Source organism: Molothrus ater, chromosome 4 (assembly GCF_012460135.2).
Source record: "Molothrus ater isolate BHLD 08-10-18 breed brown headed cowbird chromosome 4, BPBGC_Mater_1.1, whole genome shotgun sequence".
Classification (NCBI taxonomy): Eukaryota; Metazoa; Chordata; class Aves; order Passeriformes; family Icteridae; genus Molothrus; species Molothrus ater.
This window is the reverse complement of record NC_050481.2, coordinates 60,222,753-60,243,659: the sequence shown is the minus strand read 5'-3', so window position 1 is coordinate 60,243,659 and position 20,907 is coordinate 60,222,753. Positions and strand designations below refer to the sequence as shown.

Below are 20,907 nucleotides of genomic sequence, written 5' to 3'. Positions count from 1 at the left end.
TAAAGTTACTTTACTTTTACATTGCCTCCTTTTTCAGAAAAGATTTCTGTATGTAAAAGTAAACAAACAGAGCTTTTAATTAAGTCGGTGCTGAAGTTTCCTCTAGAAAAAGACAAGTTGAACATAGGCATGAGTGGATACAACCAGAGAAAGCAGGGCTTTAAATTGAAACAGACATAGTAAGAGTGGGTATTTTGTAAACTTCTTCATTGCTGGTACCTTTCCCAGCTCAGGGACACAAACATGATTTTGTTATTCCTGCTAATGAGAGTGCAGACACATGTATTCATCTAGGGGTACCTTGCCCTGGTGCAGCTGAAAGGAAATCAGAGCTAACAGTCCGTTTCAATTACCTCTACCTGCTCATCAGCAGTGTCAGACAGGAACTGTTTTCCCAGAGTAAGACATGAGTAGCTCTCACTAAAACAGAGAGAACAGAACACTGAGTGTTCTCAAGGCACCTGCAGTGTGAGATGTCATTGTACAGTGCAGAGAACTCCATCCCCAACACAGGTGAACTGAGCATACGAGACATAACAAAGACATCTCCTCATTCTAACACCTTTATGAGACAGCTTTTGGCCAGCTCTGATTACCAAAATTTCACAAAGAACAGGATGACTTCCAACAGCTTAATGTAATAATCTCCCAACAACTTTTTTAGGGTTATAAGCAGATAACCCTGTTGTGATGTGGTGACTGTGTGCATTCATACCCAGCCTTTTACCTTTAGTGACTGTCCTAAAAACACAGGAATTGACCAAACAAGGTCAGGTTTACTGCTTACCTCTCACATGTCAGCACTTCAGGGAAGCCGGCCACCTTTAGAAAGGCTCGAGCCTGAAACCTGTCATCACTTGTTGTGGAATGGATTGTTGTGGAGGAGCTACAGTCCTCCTTGTCTCCCTGGCTCAGGGATCCCAGGCTGCCTGACATAGATGTCTCCACCACTTGATTAGGCAGAACTGCTTGCTTTGGATTCTCATGCAAAGATGGATTGGATGAGCCATCTGCCAGAGGCTACAAGTCAAAGGAAATTCACAAGGTGAATTAATACAACACAATAAGGAGACAAACATCACATCAATTTTCAGTGTTTACTTTTAAGGGAAAAGTTAAACAGTGTACACAGCAAAACTGTTTCCATGTACATGAGAGGCTTTTGTATTGCCCAGGAAAGCATTCTTCTGTTGTAGTTAGCTGCTTGGTGTATGCTTTCTCTTTCAGATCCTTGTGGTGTTTTTCTTATGGCTCCTTAGACAGATCCAACTCCCATTAATGTTAAGGGGCAGACAAGCTCTCTTAAATACAGTGAAAATTGACTGGACACCATGTAAAGCATTGCAGGTTCCAGCAATGAAGGGGAGCTGAAAGCAGCTGACACCTTACAGAATAAGCCCTGAGTCAATGGACTATTAAAAAAGGAAAGATCTCTACTAAGCAGATTGGCAGTAAATTTTCTTCCATTACTTGACTCTGCAATTTACTCTGACACAGAATGATTGCCATTAATTTTTACAAGTAGAATCTACAACCTTACCCTAAATTTCTGGTTGATGGGATAGATCACTTTTGCCTTTAATGCAAATGCTGCAATGTTACTGTTCAGAGGAGACTCACCTTCCTGTATGGAAAAGAACAAAAAACATTTGAGAACAGCAGATCTGGCAATTATTCACTTTAAGTATCGTGTGCTCCTTTTTGTTACACAGCTTAAATGTTCCTATTGATAGCTGTTCATTGATTGTCCCTGCTTTGGTGCAAGAAGTCTTCTCATAAGGCTCATTCCAAGTAGGAAAACTTGAAAAGGGAACTCTTGTCATTGCCACTGCTACAAAATATTTTTAATTCTTCAGGAGAAAACAGGTAGTATCTGGTATTTCCAAAGTATTTTCATTTCGTGTCTTGCCACCACCTCCGTACCCTTAGCAACAGCCAAAGATTTTACAAATGAGACTAATACTAAAAACCACTAAAGGATAATAAACTCACAGATATCATCATGGCCATAAATTCTGTCTTTCAATTTAAATAAAGAAACAATAAATTAAGCAAATACAGTCATCATTTTGCCCTAGGAAAAACTTTTATAATACAACCCTTACCCAAAATCTAGAGAAAATAACCATGTTTTTCCAAAGAACTTTTAACAGATACTGAATTCTTTTCACACAATTTTCTGTATCACATAATCACATAATCACATAATCTGACTTTCTACTACTACCTTCTTCTATATGCTGGAACAATAGGATCATAATTTGTTTTCAGAGGTTAGGTATTGCTTAATAAAAGTTTGGCTATAAATAGCAGATAAAATGTGTAAATCCAAGCTCTAGGACTTCCTATTTTATCTCTTTTGGTTTTGTTATGTGAAATGTGAAAGACTGATTTGTCAAAACACGGGGTTTTTCATAAAGCTTTTTCTAGGAAATATCAAAGCACTAATAGAGTCTAAAAATGGAAATAGAAAGAGAAGAGCAAACTATGTAATTCACTGGACTTCTACCATTGCACTTTTCCATCTCACTTCATTTATTTCCATTTTTGGGTTTACTGATAAAGTTGTCCCTGGTGAGCAGTCTCAGCACTGCAGTATCCCATCAGGGACAGGAGTGGACAGAGCTATTGCTCTGCAGTGACTGGAGGCAGAGCAGCCAGTGCAAAGCTGGAAAGCTGTATTGCAGCTAGAACTAACACATCCTGCTTCTCAGCAGGCATAAGTAACACACAATTATTATTAATACAGTAATTATGGTATTACTGCAATGTGAAAAGTCTCAGAATGAAAATACCTGTTTTTCTGAAGTGCTCTAACCTAATTAAAAGCATTTTCCATCTATGCTTCTTCATAAAATGTCAATTGGATGCTAGTAACAGCAAAAGCCTCTGGAAATCAGAACAAATTAGTAGAAAAAAATACATATAATTTCAGTAGATAGACAGATAGGTGGGAGAAAGTCCCCTCAAATAACATGGTTACCTCTTAATGTCTTATAAATGAGCTATGTTATGGAAATGGATAGAGTTGTGAATTATCACCTCTAAAAGACTGTGATCCGATTTCAAAAACACTGTAATAAGCATAAAGATGTAAAATTGTCTGAGCTCTCCCACAACATTTACACTTCCAAAAATAACCTAATCCATGCTCACTTGTTATATTCTACTTTAACTCAAGCAAAATGACCAAGCATGTTGTGTCACCACTCCTGATCAAAGGGTGAAATGAAGATCCATTACCTGTCAGGATTTAAACCAACAGTTTCAATGTTAACAATAACATTTTCTTGAAACCAGTTCTTGTTACAAGCTAAGCACTAGAATGGCTGGTTATGACTGACATTTTATCCATGTATTTAATTTATGTATAAGAGACTGAATGAGTCAGCTGAACATTTTTAAATGAGCAGTTTAAATCCCAATCTTTAGCTCCAGCAAGACCAGTCAAATCAGGTTTGGGTGAAAAATAGTGCTCTAATGACTACACAGTAGGACTGGTTTCCAGTTATTTTGGGATTATAAAAAAAAAAGTTACTTAAATTACTTGATGTTTCCATTGAGAGTGGGTTGTTAAATTTATATTTCTACTTTTTTTCACAGATTCTCTAATTGTCTTTGAATCCCAGCTCACCACAGTGGTCTTTCAGCACTTACAAACTTTTTCTTATGTTAATCGTGTTAATTTATCCCATCAGCCTTTTGAAACTAAGGAAAACATAGAGATGAAAGCAAAGAAGTCTCTGTCCAAAAAGAACTCAGGATCTTGATTAAAATATCCAAAGAGTGCCTCAGGAGAAATGGAATTCATAAGGGGAATAAGTGCTCAAAATGGTTGCATTCATAAGCAGCAACCAACTCCCACTCTCCATCTTACATTTTTCTGAACACTTTTAAAGGTCTCTCTCCAAAGCCACTAAAAATAAGACAATTTGGAGCAGGCCCTGAACATGTTCACTGTTACAAGCAGCAAAATGGACATCCACCTACAAGAGCAGAGCTTTACCTCCAGCACCATCTCCTCTTTTGATGTATAGGGTTCTGCTTTACTTTTCATGAGTGTGTGCTCTTTTTCATCAGCATTGAAGCTTTCCAGAAGTCTTTGAGAATCATCTTTCTGAAATTCCAAGAGAAAACATAAAATGTAACACATGAGATCATACAGGTTAACTGGAAACATCTTCCACAGCAGCCTGGATACATTCATGTCTCCATCATGAAAATTATTCCAGTATTAGTTGAAAATTTTGGAAAAAAACAATCTGAAAATGGATGAAAATTTTACATATTCAGATAGGAATAATTACAATTAATGAACTTTTAAATTTGTCATTCCAGGAGTAGAATTTTAATCTGAAAAAGTTTTAAGAGGCTGTGAACCTGTCAAATCAATCCATCTGCTCTCAAAATGTCATACTACAGACTGTGGAGTCAACCTCATAGTCTGAGCTCAAACATCTCAATTACAGCAAGTTAACTAAAATTGTCTATAATTACCAGCAATAAAGAGAATGCCAAGTATTTTTTGTCCCTGGCCATGAGACTTCCTAAATGAAGCTTTATGTGTGTGGAAGTTCCTGTCATGGAGAAGTAACTATCAGAAAATGTTCATCACCTTCCTTCTCCAAAAGTAGCCCATATTATTGGCCTCACTTCACAAACACAAGAAGCCACTGGTAGGGATACAGATTCTGTGGCAATGAAACCTCCTGCTATACTTGATCTTCCCTACACACTGTAGAGATCAGAAAACAACACTAATGTGCCTCCCTCCAAACACAGCATTGCAAAGATATTTATTTTTTTTAGTGAAGCAAAAGATAGCAGCCACACTACATGGATGACTTTTTAAATTCTTTTTCAGGTTTTCAATCCACTGACTACTTTTGGATGTAGTCTAATGATACAGCTGCACACATTATGCATGTCACTCTCTTATGGAAAGGTTCACCTTAAATTATTTGGCCATTTGGTAGGTAAAGCAGTCCATTTTCCCAGAACACAGAGAACAGCCCAGCTTTGGAACACACTTAATCCTGTATGACTTGCCTCTGTCACCTCTCTGGATCTTAGATAGTGCAATAATTCAGACTATATTTTTGAGTTAGCCTTTTAGATGTGCTGAAGTGCAGATGCTGGTTCCTAAAAATCTACTGATGAGAAAAGAAAGCTACAAATCTCCCTCAGCAATCTTGTAATTTATTTGTTACCACGGTAATGAGTTCTTAAAAATATCCCAGTGTATCCTGCGTACAAATCAACAAATAAGGGACTTATGCATCCTCCATGCATCCAAGTCCCATGGATTCGGGCTGTAATCTATAAAATAGTTATAACTATTATAACTTAGGCTATAATTTAGCCTGAGCGAGATTAACTGAGGCTGAGTGACAAATGTGTTGGCTTACTGTGGTGCTTAAAGCCGCTTCAGGCTCCAGGTACTTGCCCTGCTACCACACTAAGGATCATTTAGCTGCTTGGGATGGAACATATACTCAAGAATACTATCCCTGTTTTACTTTGGCTACAGAAGGCTGCAATATGTGCAGTTCAGCACCTGATTGCTCCATAGCATTGCTGGGGCAGATAGTGGGAAGGAGGAACAGTCTAAGGTTGCCCTGTTCAATTGGGGAAATCAGACCTACAGGATACAACCTTCCCACCCTGCAATGTGCTCTGTATGCACCAGCAAGCAGTTTATTTTTCCTTCAAAATAAATAACCCTTTTAGGGCAGCAGCAGTGATTTTAATAGCATTTAAATATCTAAATGCATCTGAAGATCCAGACCAGGGAGAACTGACAGCTTCTATTCCCTATTGACATATATGACATAAAGGATAAAATTGCACATGACTACATTTGAGTTGGTAATGGCAGTACAATAAAGATACACCTATTAAGGCATGGAAAATGAGCAATTGAATCAGAAGGGCTTGTACTTGCACAGGATGCATTGATCCAGCATTTGAAGTGCCTCCATTACTAGCCTGATGTCTGGCTTCAAACAGAACTTTAATCCTCCAACTTAAAAGCAGTTAGGAACTAGAGAATTTGTCTCCTATGTCATGTTTAATGATGATCAACACTAGCAGATACACACATGCAGCAGAGCTGTTATAAGTCAAAAAAGGTGTGGTGAAAAACCAAGCTGGACCAGACCCTGCACCTGCAGGCTGGCAGAACTCTGCAGAACTCCAAATCCCACTGCTGTGCCAGCACCAACCACTGCATCCAGTCAGTCCAACATGACCTGGGTCTAAGTGAGATGGGAGGATAAAGCATCAATCAGTAACAATTCTCAGAAAATATATCTGCCTGGTAGATGGGTGCCTGCCTGGTTTGGGGGGCACATGCTGCCTCTGCAAACTTCGAGTCCAAAGAAACGTTATGAAATAAAGAGATACAAACCACAGTACTTAAAAGAGAACACCCAGTATGTTATTAACAAAATCACACACTTTAGAAAACCATGTTAGTTTGGCATCAAGCAAACCATCAGCAGTGCTCAGGCTCCTTTATTTCTTTAGGTATCCATGTGCATACTCTCAGTGCTAAGTTATTGCAGTGGGTTAGTACTAACATTCTGTGCTGTGTTGTAACATGAACTTTGGAAAAGTCTGTAAAATACTTTGGAAATAAAATTACAGGTTTAGGACAAAAACTAGCGTTTATTTTCAATTATCTCACAAAGCTTCTGCAAACCAGGTACATCTTCCATTATCCCCAAAAGCAACACTGCCTCGTACACGAAGCGATGGTTGCGAGAAGCAACTTGCCGGTCACAAATGTTAGAGATACAGGCCAGGGGGACAACACTCAGAACACTTCAACACTTTCACCGGCCTCCTTTTAGAGTTAGTCTATTTCTTTCAGCAACTTTTAAAAGGAAGTGGTGAAATCCATTCCAGCAGAGGTGCGGCAGGAATTACGGGGCTCGGTACCCACGCCCGCCGCGCCGCTCACCCCGAGGCAGCCCCGGCTGTCCCGTGCAGAGGGCAAAGCCGGCAGGCGACTCCTCCCGGGCCCTCCGCCCTTCAAACCTTCCCAAAGCCCTCCTGTTCCCCCGAACTGCTCGCCCGCGGCCGGCCCGCGCCCCCTCCCCGCCGGCCCCGCGTACCTCTCCGCCCCGGCGCGGCCCGAGCGCGCAGCGGCAGAGCAGGGCGGCGGCGGCGGCGCCCAGCAGCAGCCCCAGCAGCGCGGCGGGAGCCAGCAGCGCGGGCAGGGCCTGCAGCGAGTCCGCCCAGAACTGCAGCCCCACGGCCCGCAGGCAGCCCTCCACCGCCGCCATCGCACGGGATCCGGCCCGCGGCGAGGAGAGGGCAGGGCATGAGGGGAGGTCCCGCTGCTCGGGGGCCCTCTCCCCTCCGCCCTCGCCGCGGTGGGAGGAGACCGATGGCGGGTGGATGTCGCGGCTGAGGCCGGGCCTGATTCGAGGCAACGCCTGGAGAAATCTCCGCTGCGCCGTCCGCACCCGCGGAGGGTCCGCCTGCTGCCATGGGGTGGCCGCTGGCCGGGCTGCTGCTGGCGCTGCTCCCCTCCGCGCCCGCTCAGCCCCTCGCAGCGGGCACCGGGCGGGGCCCGGCCCGGCAGCCCTGCGGTCGGACGGCGGCTGGGGTAAGCGCGGTGCCCGCGGTGCGCGGGTGTGAGCGGCCCCTCGGCGCGGCGGGCGGCGGCGGGCTCCGGGCGGGCCCGCGGGACAGTGCAGCAGCCCCCGCGGAGGGCTGTGCTCGGGAGCGGGACCCGGCCCGGCAGCGGCCGCTTCCCCGGCACTGCGGCTGGGGGAACGGCCCGGGAAGCTGCCGGGCGCCGGCGTGGTGACACAGCCGACAGATTCTGGACAGGGTCCTCAGTACACTGGAGGGGGTCCAGCAGAGGGCCACGGAAGCCATGAGGGGTGTGGGGCATCTCTCTTACCAGGAGGGATTAGCGGAGCTGGGCCTGTTTATTCTATAGAACAGAAGGCTGAGAGGGGATCTCATTAATACATAGGAGTATCTCAAAGGTGGGCGTCAAGAGGATGGTGCCAAACTCTTTTCAGTGGTAGCCGGAGACAAGACAAGGAGCAATGGCCATAAAGTAAAACACAAGAAGTTTCACTTCAACATGAAGAACTTTTTGTTGAGGGTGGCAGAGCACTGGCACAGCTGCCCAAAGAGGTCTTGGGAGTCCCCCTCTCTGGAGATGTTCCAGACCCGCCTGGATGTGTTCCTGTCACCTGCTCTGGGTGACCTGCCTTGGCAGGGGATTGGGCTGGATGATCTCCAGAGTTCCCTTCCAACCCTAATGATGCTGTGTCTGTGCTTTGCTGTGCTTCTGAGCAGAGGCCCTTGGTGTTTATCTAGTCACAGCACCTCGGCTCAGTAGTGTCAGTCTCCAGTGAGGAGTGCAGTAGCTGTTAAGATGGAGCTTTTATGTTCATTCTTTCTCCTTATCTAGGCTTGTGTCTGTCAAGCCATCTCAAAATGTGTTGACATAGTTATCTTTTGCCCTTACTGTACAATGGGGATTAGAGTGAGTTACAAATGTAGTTTGTTGGTAGGATTACAGAAAGACTAATAAACAGGAAATAGTATTGCAGGAAAACAAACAAACAAAACCCTCCCAAAACCAGGACCCTCCCCAAAACCCACAAACAGTACACCAAATTACTTTACCAGAAGAATGCAAAGAGGAAAATTGCCCCTAACATGCTGTACTGTAACAATGGTATTGACATAAGTCAGTACTTAACATTACCCACATGCAGTGCTTGGTAGCAAACAAACAGTCAATGTGGCTGATGTCACCAGGCTGAGTTAGATCCCTGTTAATTACCCACATTCCTACCTCTCTATTAGCTCCTGCAAGGAGGAATCTTTGATAAACAAGAACTTGCTTGTATGACTACTACATCTTGCTCAAAACACTGGGCAATAAAACTACTTAAAAACATTGGTTTCTTGTACTGATGTTTTGAGCTGAGATTTCTGTGGCAGTCTCTGTGGTCCAGGCACAGGCAGGAGGCTGTCACAGATTGCCTTGTAAGCTGCAGTTTTAGCCTGTGGCCCCTTTGAAAGGGTCTGTGTAGTTCTCTGGAGGAAAAATGAGTGTAATGTCAATGGGCTCGATATCTCATATTGACACATTCCTGCTGCCTCCTAGTGATCAGATTTTCCTGTGTCCTTAAATAGGCCTCTGAAAATGGCAAAGAAAGATTAATGAAAGCAAACTAATAGTCAGCCCAGCTCCACTATTGTGCAGGGACTCATCCTGATAATATGAAGTGTAAGTACTATTTGAGCCCCAAGTGTGCATATCCACACTGGGCTACAGAGTCTCATACTGCTTAACAAGCTGTGGGAGACCTCTAGAGCCAAGTTGTGTCTCTTCTGGTAGTTAATTTTGGAGAAACTCAAGGCTTTGTAGGATAGGCTTCTGTGTAATTGTGTAATTGAAGCATAAATTCAGCATAAAAGTTCAATAATAGATATTTATGAAAAGTATTTTTTTAATAATTGCATTCTTCCAGGTTTTTGAAGATGATCTGTGGCTTCAGAAAGAGATGGGATGCATAGGAATGGCAGGTATGCAACTGTTTCCTCTCTCTTTTCAGCATTGTGGGGTCCCAGGACTCACAGGGCATGTGTGAGAAGGTGAGCAGGGGCCTGGAACTGTGCCCTGGTGGCCTGCTGACATCAGTGGGACTCTCAGTCTTGAGCTACAGGGGAGTGTTTGCACAGAAGTTAGGAACAAGGGTGCTTTAGGTTGGCTAATGGCTCATTCATCTTCATTCATCTAGAATGAAGCCCTTGTGAGAAGGCTTCATTTCATACTCTGCTCTGCACCATTTTCAGGAGGAGCCTTTTTTCATTATTAAACATAATGGTATAGGGGAGCACCCTCTGATGTCCAGAGTTCCCAGGTTTGTGAAAAACCCAGACTACTTAAAGCTCATCAAGATGTTCGTTTTCAGAAGCTAGCTTAACCCCTGTGCATTTACCAGCAGTGTTGCAATACCTATTCTTGAAGCTATTTTTATAGACTTCTGGAGCTGCAGTGGCTGGACCACTTTGTCCTGGACCAAAGACTGATTGTTAAAGACTGTTAGATGTAGTGGGTTAAAGACTGATAGATATAGTGGGTCTAGAGGTACTGCTGGGATGTTGGTAAATCTTCACAGCAGATATCAAGTATTTTTGTCAGCTTGTTTTTTTCCAGTATTTATTCAATGTACAGTGAACATCTCCAGTGGTAGTTGCCTAATCTTGTTGAAACAGGTACCACAAAACTTAGAGGAGTCACTTTGAGCTTGGTGTAGCTGCATCTGAGGGCTGACTGCCACAGGCTCTTTATGTAAATTTGAGCAAAACACTCTGTTTCTCTGAGTCTGTTCTTTAATTTCTGTGTAGGTATTATAAATAGTGTTCTACTTCACCTGAGCATGGTAGAGACGAGTATATCCTGAAAGGTTGGGATGTCCTCATATAGCACATTAACAGGGCAGCACTGTGTTAAATAAACCTCTCCATCACTATGGTTCCCCAAGAGATTATTTCATGACATGTGTTTGCCTAGAAATTACATGCTTTGAAGCAGTTATCAAGTGAGATACCTCTAATTTCTTTGCCTGGTGCCATGGCTAATTCACAAATGAGTTTATTAATTTAAATATGAAAGCAAGTAATTCAGATTTGCTGAGCTTGTTTTTTTCCAGTGTTTATTCAATGTCATCTTTGCTGTGTGCATCCTGCTTTGTGATGGGTTGCAAATTATTCATGTAGCATTCACCAAGAGAGGAAATGAGTGTGGTTTTATACTTAAGAAAATCTTCTGGCCCTAAAAAAAAAGGTTGAGGATTTTGATATGCAGTACCATTTTGTTAGTGGTTAAAATAGCATGGCCAGCAGGACGAGGGAAGTGACGTCCCTTTGAACTGGACATTGGGGAGGCTGAACCTCAAATCTTGTCTTCAGTCATCCCCTCACAACAGGAAAGACATATACTGGGGTGTGTCTAGAGGAAGGCAACAAAGTTGGTGAAGGGTCTGGAGAATGAGTCTTAAGAGGAGCAGCTGAGGAAGCTGGGGTTAATTAGCCTGGAGAGGAGCCTCAGGGGGGACCTTCTCACTTTCCATACTACCTGAAAGGAGGTTGTAGTGAAGTGGGGGTCAGCCTCTCCTCACAGGTAACAGGTGACAGGATGAGACAAAATGGCCTCAGGTTGTGCCAGAGGAGATTTAGTTTGGATATTAGGAGAAATGTCTTCATGGGAAGGGTTACCAGGCTTTGGAAAAGGCTGCCCAGGGAAGTGGTTGAGTCACTGTGCCATCCCTGGAGGTATTTAAAAGATGTGTGCTTCGAGACGTGGTTTAGTGGTGAACTTCACAGTGCTAGGTTTGCAATTGGACTTAATCTTAAGGGTCATTTCCAAACTCAATTATTGTGATTCTGTGAAATTCTGGCATTTTGTTAGTAGGTAAATGTATGTGTTAAATGAGTGCAACAAGCACTGAATTATATATGCTTGATTTTATAACTGAAAACTGTCCCATTCTAGTAAATATCAATTTTTAATATATTTAAAACTTAAGATTTCAGTGATTTGCCTAATCAGAGTATTACACTCTTTAGGTTTTGCTGGAGAAGTTCTTGATGCATAAAACCTTTGTCATTGAGTCTGGCAGCGTGCTGAAGTGTGAAATGGTTTGTGACAGCACACTGATCTCAGTGTTTCTTTTGGAAGCTTTTTTGAGTTGTTTCTACATAAGATGAGAAAAGACAACCCCAGACTATTCCTGTGACTGAGAAACACAGTGGATTTTTCAGAGCTGTATTTGAGTCTGCTCTGATTTATTCAAAACAGACCTGGAAAGTAGCTTCGTTTTTTCTTGTTGATGCCCATAGTTTCTTTGACATTGTAACAAGAAAAGCTAATGGCAACATTCAAAACTGAATACTGTAAATTGCTACCTTTGCCTGTTCATTGTTGTGTGTAATTGAAAGGACTTCAAATTGGATCTTGTATCCTGGATGGTTTTCAAGACAGGTAGTAATTTAGAACAACAACAACAAAAATATAGCAAGTGAGTATATTTAACTCCTGTCTTATCTACTGAAATAAAGCAAAATTGTTCAAAGCTTTGCTGATAAATTTGTGGTGGGTAAGCAAGTGAGACTCTGGAATCTGAATTGAAATATTCAGCCCTTGAGAGCCATAAATTAGAATTAATGTCTTAGTTAAATTGTTGGGATTTTTTTCTCATTTTTAATTCTGAACTTGAAATTTCACAAACTTGTCAGTGTCTTTGCTTTCCTACTGTAATGTGGCATTCTACTGCTTAGAATGGGCTGTAAAGGTATAGGAGCCTTAAGGACATACTGTAGTTTTTGATGTAAACCTATTTTAAGATGATTTTAATTTTCTCTTATCCTATTTAATTGCTGTAGCCAAGAGTAACCTTCACCTTAACTTCTATTGTGATGTTGTGTGTGCAGTTCTGATGGTGGGTGGTCGATGGCACTGACACATTCAGGACTCAGCCCCCTGAATCCAATGGTCAAGGCTTGTGCTGTGCCAGGTCCATGTCCTTACACAGAACTAATTTCAAAGGGCAGTGTGCTGACCACGATCAGGGAAAAATTTCTTTTCTTAGAATGCCCATCCTTCTACCCCCAGTCTGTATGAACACAGATCCACTTCCACCACACTCTTCACGCAGCAGGTGCCTTTTGTACCAGGTTGGATCCTCAGTATTTGCACTCCCTGAGCAGCAAGTGAATGCGGTGAGGGCTGGCAGTGGGTGCTCTCCTTCCTAAGCATATTGCCTGGGCCTTGAGTGGCAGCTGGAAGCCCAGAAGAGCAATATTGCCCAGAAGGCAATAGTGCACAGAGCTGGAGTGGCAGGTAACAGCCTAGGGAGAACAGCAAAGAAAATTGAACATTAAGTAGCAGAGATTGCTCTGATCAACTGTGCATTTGTCATTTTGTAAGGTGGTGGAAGGTGCACATGGGGGACTGGGTGAATGCTACAGGAATGTGAGAGGTAAAATGTTACACCAATATTGCAGCTGTTGCAGCTATATTAATATGTTTCTTGTGTTTTCATTTTGAAATTCAATGCAAGGTTTACCTACCAGCACTGGTAATTAGCTAGGAATATACAGTTTAAGACAGGGTTCTGATGTATCCGCTTATATTGGGTTTATGTAGAATTAAATAATGGGAAAACGTTTTATTAATGTGCTAATTAAAAGTAAGATAAAATATTTAACAGCTTGATAATGCCTTGTAAAACAGGGGAATTTTTAATTAAAAAAAAAGCAAAAAAAAAATTTTTCTTTAAGATTGTGATATTGTCTCACAGCTTGAAAGAAAGTGAAATTACTGTCTTTGTTTGATGAACTGTTTGATTTGGCATCTTTGGAGATGTTTACAGGAAAGCCCCAGACGAAGCCCCATGCTCTGGTAGTTTGCCTGCTGGGAAATGTTTTGGCCTGAGGCGCTGTAGTCAGGGAGTGCCTGGTGGCAGCCTGGCAAGCCCAGCTGAGAGGGGCTGCCTGGGCTGTGCGCAAAGCTGAAACTGTTCCCCTGCGCTGCAGAGATTTTCTTTCAAAAAGGGGTGGGAATCATTACCATTTAGAAACCAATGAAAATTATGACCTTGCAGCCTGATAATGGCTTTTTTGAAACAGCCAGAAAAATTATGAAGATTGAAGCTGTAGGAAGAAAAGAGTGGAAGGAACACAGAGACTTCAGAGTCACTGTCAGCACTGGGATGCATCTCTGAAGGGGCAATGTTGATGGCACCATGGAAACAAATTGCACTTCTGAGCAGCATCCAAAAGAAAGCCCAGTGCTTTTTAGTGAAAGGTTTCAGCAATCAAGTGTTAGTATTTTCCAAATCTGATTAATCTATTTGTTAAAAAAAAAAAGTTTCAGAACACAAATCTAGACTATATGTGAAAAAGACAGAATGTATTATGGCTGTACCATCCTTTCTCAGATATTTAGAGTCTAGCTTTTCAAGCACCCAGCAGACATCTGCAATCCAACATCTACAATAGGAACTTACCTGAAAAGAGATAGTAGGTGAATTGATAAATACAATTATGTTGGCTGATGTTGAATATGCAGCAAGTTATGTGGAAAAGCAGTTAAGTTCTTGTAGATTAGCTGTTCCAGTGACAGTTAAATATCTGTGGATCAGAAAAAAGTTATTTTATTTAATTGACTGTCAATACTTGAAACAAGAATGCCACAGAAAAGTGCAGCTTTACTGGCAGTGGCTTCAGGGTATTATAGAACAGTTTGTAATGTTAAAAATTAATAGACAGGATGAGAAAAATTCTGGAGAAAAGCAGTGGCACAAGTTGCTGTATGGACATGCATCATACTGGTTGAATCTGTTTAAGCAAAACCTTCCACTGGGAATATACAAGTGGATTTGCAGAAACATCCTTGTCATCATCATCAGTGTGGAGACTGCTTAACATAAAAAGTTCAACTACTTCAGTGACTGATGATGGAGCAGCCACATACCATGCCTGGAGACTTCTGCTGGGAGTTGGGAACATTATCTTGGGATTGTAAGTGGTGACAAAGCACGGCTTGAAAACAGACTCAGCTGTGTAATTAGTAATACAGAGATTCATTCCCAGTCAGGGAGCATGATCAGTTAATTAAATTGGTTACTGTGGATTTGATACTCCTTAGAGGGAGAGTGTCAGGCTTTGCTGTCACATGTAGAGTGCAGCTGGCTGTGCTCATGGAGATGTTATACTACACAGGACACAAGGTCAAAAGATACCCTATGAAGCAATAGCACACTTCTTGTTGACTGACTGCCCTCATCCCAAATTCAGAAGGAAATGATCTGCTAGACAAGAAGAACTTTAAAGGTAGTAGTTGCTCAACAGAGTTCATACATTTTGTCATATTGACTTCTGACTTACAGAGCCCTACAAAGAAGTTCATTCAGGGTTCCTGTTTACTGTAAAGAAAACAAAAAGGAGAATTGGTGCCCCACCTTTATAGGAATGGGGCCACAGTTGCATTAATGTATGAGAGACATAGCATACATAAAATTAATCTTTTTAAGTGTATGAATATATTTATACAAAACTGCAGAGAGGCTTGATTCAGTAGTCAGAAACAGGTTTAAAGCCACTGGAGGTGAGATACAGTATATTTGGATCTGCTGGGGAGTCTCATGGCTAGGTGAGTTCAAATTGGTATTTAGCAGATTTGTACTGCACTGAAAATTCAGCACTGGTTTCATTCTGAGTGATTTGCAGTATTGCTTTGTCTTGAAATTGAAATAAGCCATGCATGACTGTCTTGAAAAAATTCCAACCCCAAAGATATGTGGACATTTGTTATAATTCTACATGTTCCTGTTCTCACCGAGTTTGCCATGTTGTTTTTACACTTCCTAAATTAGTCTGTGTCTGTCATGTTGTTTAACAATGGTTTAAATACTTAAGTAAAATTTAGAAAAGTGAATTAAATCTGGTCATAAAATATAGACACCAACTTTCCCTGGCCTACATAATCACATTTTGTCAAGTATATGCTACTCCCTTCCAAACAAACATTGGGAAGACAAGGAGACTTCCCAAGTGCGTGTCCACGTGGGTTTTGTAAGCAACAGGATTGCATCTCATTCATTCTGTTAAGAGAATTATTTTTAGTGATTCATGTGCATTAATGCTTTAAGGCCCCTTTTAAGGGTCCAGTTCTGAATGCTCTGTCCTTGCTTTTCTATTTGCAACTAATTGTATTTCCCTATATTGTTCTTCTTACAGAGCAGTGGCTTTTCAGAAAAACTGCTGCTACTCATATTGATGAGATTTGATTTTCATATTTTATTAATATGTAATAGACTTTTTCATAGAAAAGTCATTTCAAAAAATTACTTGCCTTTTTAATGGGAGTTTGTGTTCATTTTAATGTATAGCCCTGAAAATTGATTTAAAAATAAGTAATAAATGAGAATAATATTAAGCAAAAAATGAAAAAAATAACTTCTTTGAACAGACAACCAGCTATCATTTTAAATTTTCATAACATATTTCTCTTAATTCAGCTGCTTTACCTTTTGGCAATTTAACATATTAAATTATTTATTTTTAGTATAAGCTTCTTTTATTAATGTCATAAGTGCTTTTACTTTCACAGTTCAAAGTGATATGACTTCAAAACTATGCCTGTTACTTTGTGTAATATCACTGACTAACCTTTCATAAAAATTTAAGAGTATAAGCTAGCATTTATATTGCTTATTACTAAATTTATGAGCATTTGATTTGATGGCATTTCAACTGAGACCCCTCTTCAAGTGAGAAGTATTTCAGTTCTGAATGTGTATTGGCAAGGTCAGTGCTTAATTGGAAGACTGCATTTTTAAAGCAGAACATCTTGAGCACTGATGCCCCTCACTCTGTGGATTATTTGAATTCTTTATGCTTTGCTGAAAGTTTCTTTGTGTTGAAAATATTAACAGTTGATTTAAGGCTTGAACCTTTTAATTCATGCATTAAATGCTTTACATTTAAATGGCAGGACGTTTTCTTCGGGGTATATGGGAGTCCCTTAGGGAGGAACTTTGTTTGGAGTTTTGTTCTGACTCCTGCTGGGTTTTGCAGGACAAATCCCATCTCTGTTTCTTGGCTGGCCTCAGTCTCTGTTGCTTGTCATGATTTTGAGTGCCTTTAGAGAGAATATCTGGCTCTGCCTGCACACAGAGCACTGGTGGCCTGAGCCCTCTCCCTGGCTGGCCTCTGCACCAAGTGGCTGCCATGCAGGACCCAGCCTGAGCTCTAATGCTGGATGTTGCTTTGGTTTTCAGCAGTGCCCTTACCTGAGGCCATTCAGGCCAGCAGAGCCCCTGCCCAGGTGCTGAGCTCGGCAGCCTCGGACAGCCCCTGGAGCCATTCGCTGTTTGCCCTGATCCCCTCCTGGACCAAGAAGGTGCTGTTCAAACGGGAGTCTGACCTCAGCCACCTCCCGGTCAGTAACAGATGCTTTGCCAGTTTCAGTGTTTGGCAGGGTTGGAGCAATTCTGTAAAACTGAATATTGGGAATTTACTATCCAGTTAGTACATTAGTTCTGTCTCAGATGGTTGTCTTCATTTGATGTGACTTCAGCAACACCAACTAGTTTTGGGATTTCCAAAGAATTCCTCTGACAGGTACAGCTGTGTGATTGCTGTGTAAATTCTGATATTAAGAAATGAAAAGAAGCTGTATAGTCTGATGAACTTTGTGCAAAGTGTGGTTTTTTTTTTTGAATTGTGATAGTCAAAAGATGAAAATATCAATAAGATTCTAATAATTACTTGTGGGAATAAGTAGTTTTTAGACATTTGGACTAAAAAAAGGATTAAACTGTTGGGATAATAAAACTCCTAAATTTGAAGCCAATTGGTACCTCTAATTGTTTTTTAAATTATTTATTTATATAATTTAACTTGTTGCTGAAGTTTGTGAATTGTGTTTTCATACACTATGTAGATTTTTCCCCTTCCTCCATAGCCTGAAGATGTGTCCAATATATCAGTGTCTTCTGAATTTGGAATAACTCTTCAGAAATGTGGCATGGTAAGTTTTCTTACATTTCTCTTGTTGGTAGGAAGTTTGTGCCCAAATGACCTTTAAAAAGTGGAAGACTGCACGTTCCCATGCTGAGTTTTTGGCAGTATGTGCATTTTAATGCTACAATGGTCCCACTCTCTGAGAGGCACTGTTTTTGCAGTGTTGATTCAAAACAGAAGTCAGTGAAATCTCAGGCTTCAGGGCATTTTGGATTGTGGTAAAATGAAGTAAAAACCTGACTGTCAAATTCTAAAACTGCAAATGGGCAAATCCCAATGAACTCCCAAGTAATCAGACAAGAGGCTGGGTAGAGATAGACACAAATTTTACAAGATGAGATAAACCTTCTGAGATATTCCCCTGGCCCAGCCATGGGTGCCCTACCTGGGTCAAGTGTGGACTTCTTTTGAAGGATGAAGCACTGACCCCTGTGTTACCCATTGTGTGTTTGGCCATCCTAACACACAATCATAGCAAATCTATTGTGTCATGTCTGAGTATTCAGTGGGACTCACCTGAAGCACAATATTTAATGAAACAAGGTTTCATTTGACTTGTGTAAATGCTTGTAAGGAGCATTACACAATTACAAGATAAGGAATTTTTTTTAACTTCCCATTTTATTTTTACTAGACTGTTATTTTTCCTTTTTTTTTCCCTTTATTTTCTCTTTCTTTGCACTTGATGAAGCAGGTATGAATTTTTATTATTTAATTACAGTCAGTTCCACTTAGCTGTCTCCTGGAGAGAGAGAACACATCCAACTTTAGGATCAAGCTGAACTCAGCCACTGAAATGGTGCCTGAGGGTAGAGGATTCAGTAACCAGTACAGAAGAGGTGACTTTATAACCTTCACCAGATCAGCTGTGTAGAGAAGAATGAATATGCATCACATCTCATGGTGCTAATTACCTCTAATGTTGTTTTTGAAATGGCAGCAAATCATGATTAATGAGGCTGAATAGTAAGCATTTCAGACATAAAAGTAGTAACACAGAATCTTCTGCTTTTCTATCTGTGGATCCCCAGTTTTTCTACCAAAGCCTCTCAGAACAGACTTTGAAACCAGTCCCATGTTGTTTTTTTGCTGTGTTCAACACAGCCTCACACAGGCTCATTAAAACTGCAAAATAACTGCTTTAGGAGATTAAAGGTAATCTGTTGTAGATGTTGTCTTTATCAGAAAATACTTCTGTAGTGCTATTAGTTGTAAATTACTGAAAACTGTACAATTACATGTAATTGTCTTCCACCTGCAAATCCAGTTCACATTTAATTTTCCTTGGCTTATATTGTCTTCTGCTTCAGTCCTATTTTGAATGAACAAATGCTTTCATGCTAAGAGACATACTGGCCATATGGTGCTCTTTAGCTGTTTTAAATAGAAAAAAGTGCATTTTGCACATTTTCCTCCTCCTGCAATCAGTCACTCCTCAGAGCATGGAGGTGTCTCATGTTTGCTTCTTTGAGTCAGAATTTTTCCAACATCTTAACATAGAAATAGCCCTGTTGAAACTGAGGTGTTTAAATTTTACCAGTGCTTCCAGCACCCACTGTCTTCCTTCTTTCCAGAAATGTGTTTCTTCAAGAGCTTCATTCCATAGTATGACGTGAACTTTTCTATAACAGTACTACACAGTGACAATAATCCTTAGCAGAGCTGAAATAAATCTTTCAATTTAATTGCTTGCCTTCTAACACTTTTGCTTGTCTTGTTTCTTAATCTCCTAAGCATTCGTGCATTGGAGATTATCAATCATTCTGTAATCTTTTTTTCTCCTTTCTTTCCTGTTTCTAGTTGCTCTAACTTACTCCTAACAAGGATCCTCCATTCCTTTCAATTTCTGTGGCAATTCTTTCCTTCTCTCTTTCCTCCTGTCATGTCCATGCTCTTGATCTGGTTCCTTCACTCTCCCAGGTACCTGGTGTGAGATCTCTTGCAGGGGTTGATGACACACATGGGACACTTCAGCAGCAGAGAGAAAATAGAGTAGGTGCTTATGCATCATCAGTGGCTGCCATTGGATTTGGTTCCTGTAGGTGCCTGGCAGCCTAACCATCTGCTCCAAAAGCAAGAAAAAACATCTTCAGGGAAATTAGAGGAGCAATTTAAAAAAGATAACCAGTGGTCACTGATCACAGTGGCAGCACTGTGTAGCGTTCTTTCTAGGAGCAGGCAAACCATACCTGTTGCTTGATTCTCATCTGCTGATTTCAGGGGAAAAAATCCAAATTCTTTCAACTCCTTTGCAATTGAGCTGAAGTCTGATGACCAGTCAAAAATAAGGAATGAAAAACATGGATTTATTATTAATGAGAAATAGGGTTTTGAGACTTTTTTCTTGTTTCGTTTTGATTTTGCTTTTTAAAGCAGGTATCTAGCTTTTGTGATTGCACATGAAATGTTGAAAGGCATTTTGACTACATCATGCCAGTTCAGAAACCAAACTCTGACCAAAATATAACACATTTTTAACACTTGATGTTTTTAACTCTCAGAAGTTGGGGTATAACTCATGATATACAAGCATGTGATATTGGCAATGGTTTCCTCAGACAGATAACTAAGTCTGTTTTTATACATGCATTAATACATACATGCATTTTGTACATGCATTAATATACATTTTTATACATTGCCTGCAGCTTCTAGTACAATAAATAGTTGGGAATTTTGTCCCTTAATTTCTAAAACTGTCATCTGGTTCTATGCTGAATTAGTATGAAATGCAGAGATCAGTGCACAATGAGACCATAGCTGCATGTATTGAACCCTATGGTTCAATAGGGTGAACTCTGGATACCATGAAGTCTACCACAATCCATGTTTTTATAACTCAATTTTCACGAGGACTGCTTTATTATTTTATATTTGCTAGTGTCCAGATACAATGTAGACATTTCCTTAAAAGGGAGATCTAAAAAGAGAAAGGTTTGGCCTGAATCATAATTCTGTCGGTTTAAAGACTGTTAATTTAGTGTCATTATTTGAAACCTCATAAATCATGATGAATATACTATAGATCGCCATGTTACTGTAGATCCTATAAAGATTTAGACAATTCTAGTTTAATATGAGTTACAGAGGAAGGCAGTTTGGGAGGTGAGAGGTCAGTAAGCAACTCTGAATAATTTCATTTAGAGGGTATAATTGCTCAATGAGACTTAAGGGCCTAATGGAATGAATAAATCACATGAGTGCATGTTGCTAGAGATGGGTGATTAGTGTATGACCATCACTGCTAATTGGAAGCAGAGCCATGGACTCCCAAGTTCACTGGGGGCTCCATCTGCCCTCCCATGGGAAGGGCAAGTCAAGACAGCCAGTGTCCTT

At 40.9% G+C, this 20,907-nt stretch overlaps 2 protein-coding genes across 2 annotated transcripts in view; one reads left to right on the top strand and one right to left on the bottom strand.

Moving 5' to 3' along the window:
• EVC (EvC ciliary complex subunit 1) overlaps window positions 1–7,554 on the bottom strand; it is a 50,311-nt gene extending 42,757 nt beyond the window's left edge. Inside the window, 4 exon segments of the mRNA XM_036382118.2 lie at window positions 788–1,020; window positions 1,541–1,624; window positions 4,007–4,117; window positions 7,119–7,554. Of these exon segments, the coding sequence (XP_036238011.1) occupies window positions 788–1,020; window positions 1,541–1,624; window positions 4,007–4,117; window positions 7,119–7,289 (599 nt within the window). The 5' untranslated portion in view covers window positions 7,290–7,554.
• The window catches only part of EVC2 (EvC ciliary complex subunit 2), a 59,111-nt gene continuing 45,524 nt past the window's right edge, over window positions 7,321–20,907 (top strand). Inside the window, exons 1-4 of the mRNA XM_036382117.2 lie at window positions 7,321–7,615; window positions 9,510–9,564; window positions 16,827–16,987; window positions 17,513–17,578. Of these exons, the coding sequence (XP_036238010.1) occupies window positions 7,496–7,615; window positions 9,510–9,564; window positions 16,827–16,987; window positions 17,513–17,578 (402 nt within the window). The 5' untranslated portion in view covers window positions 7,321–7,495. The remainder of the gene's footprint in view (window positions 7,616–9,509; window positions 9,565–16,826; window positions 16,988–17,512; window positions 17,579–20,907) is intronic.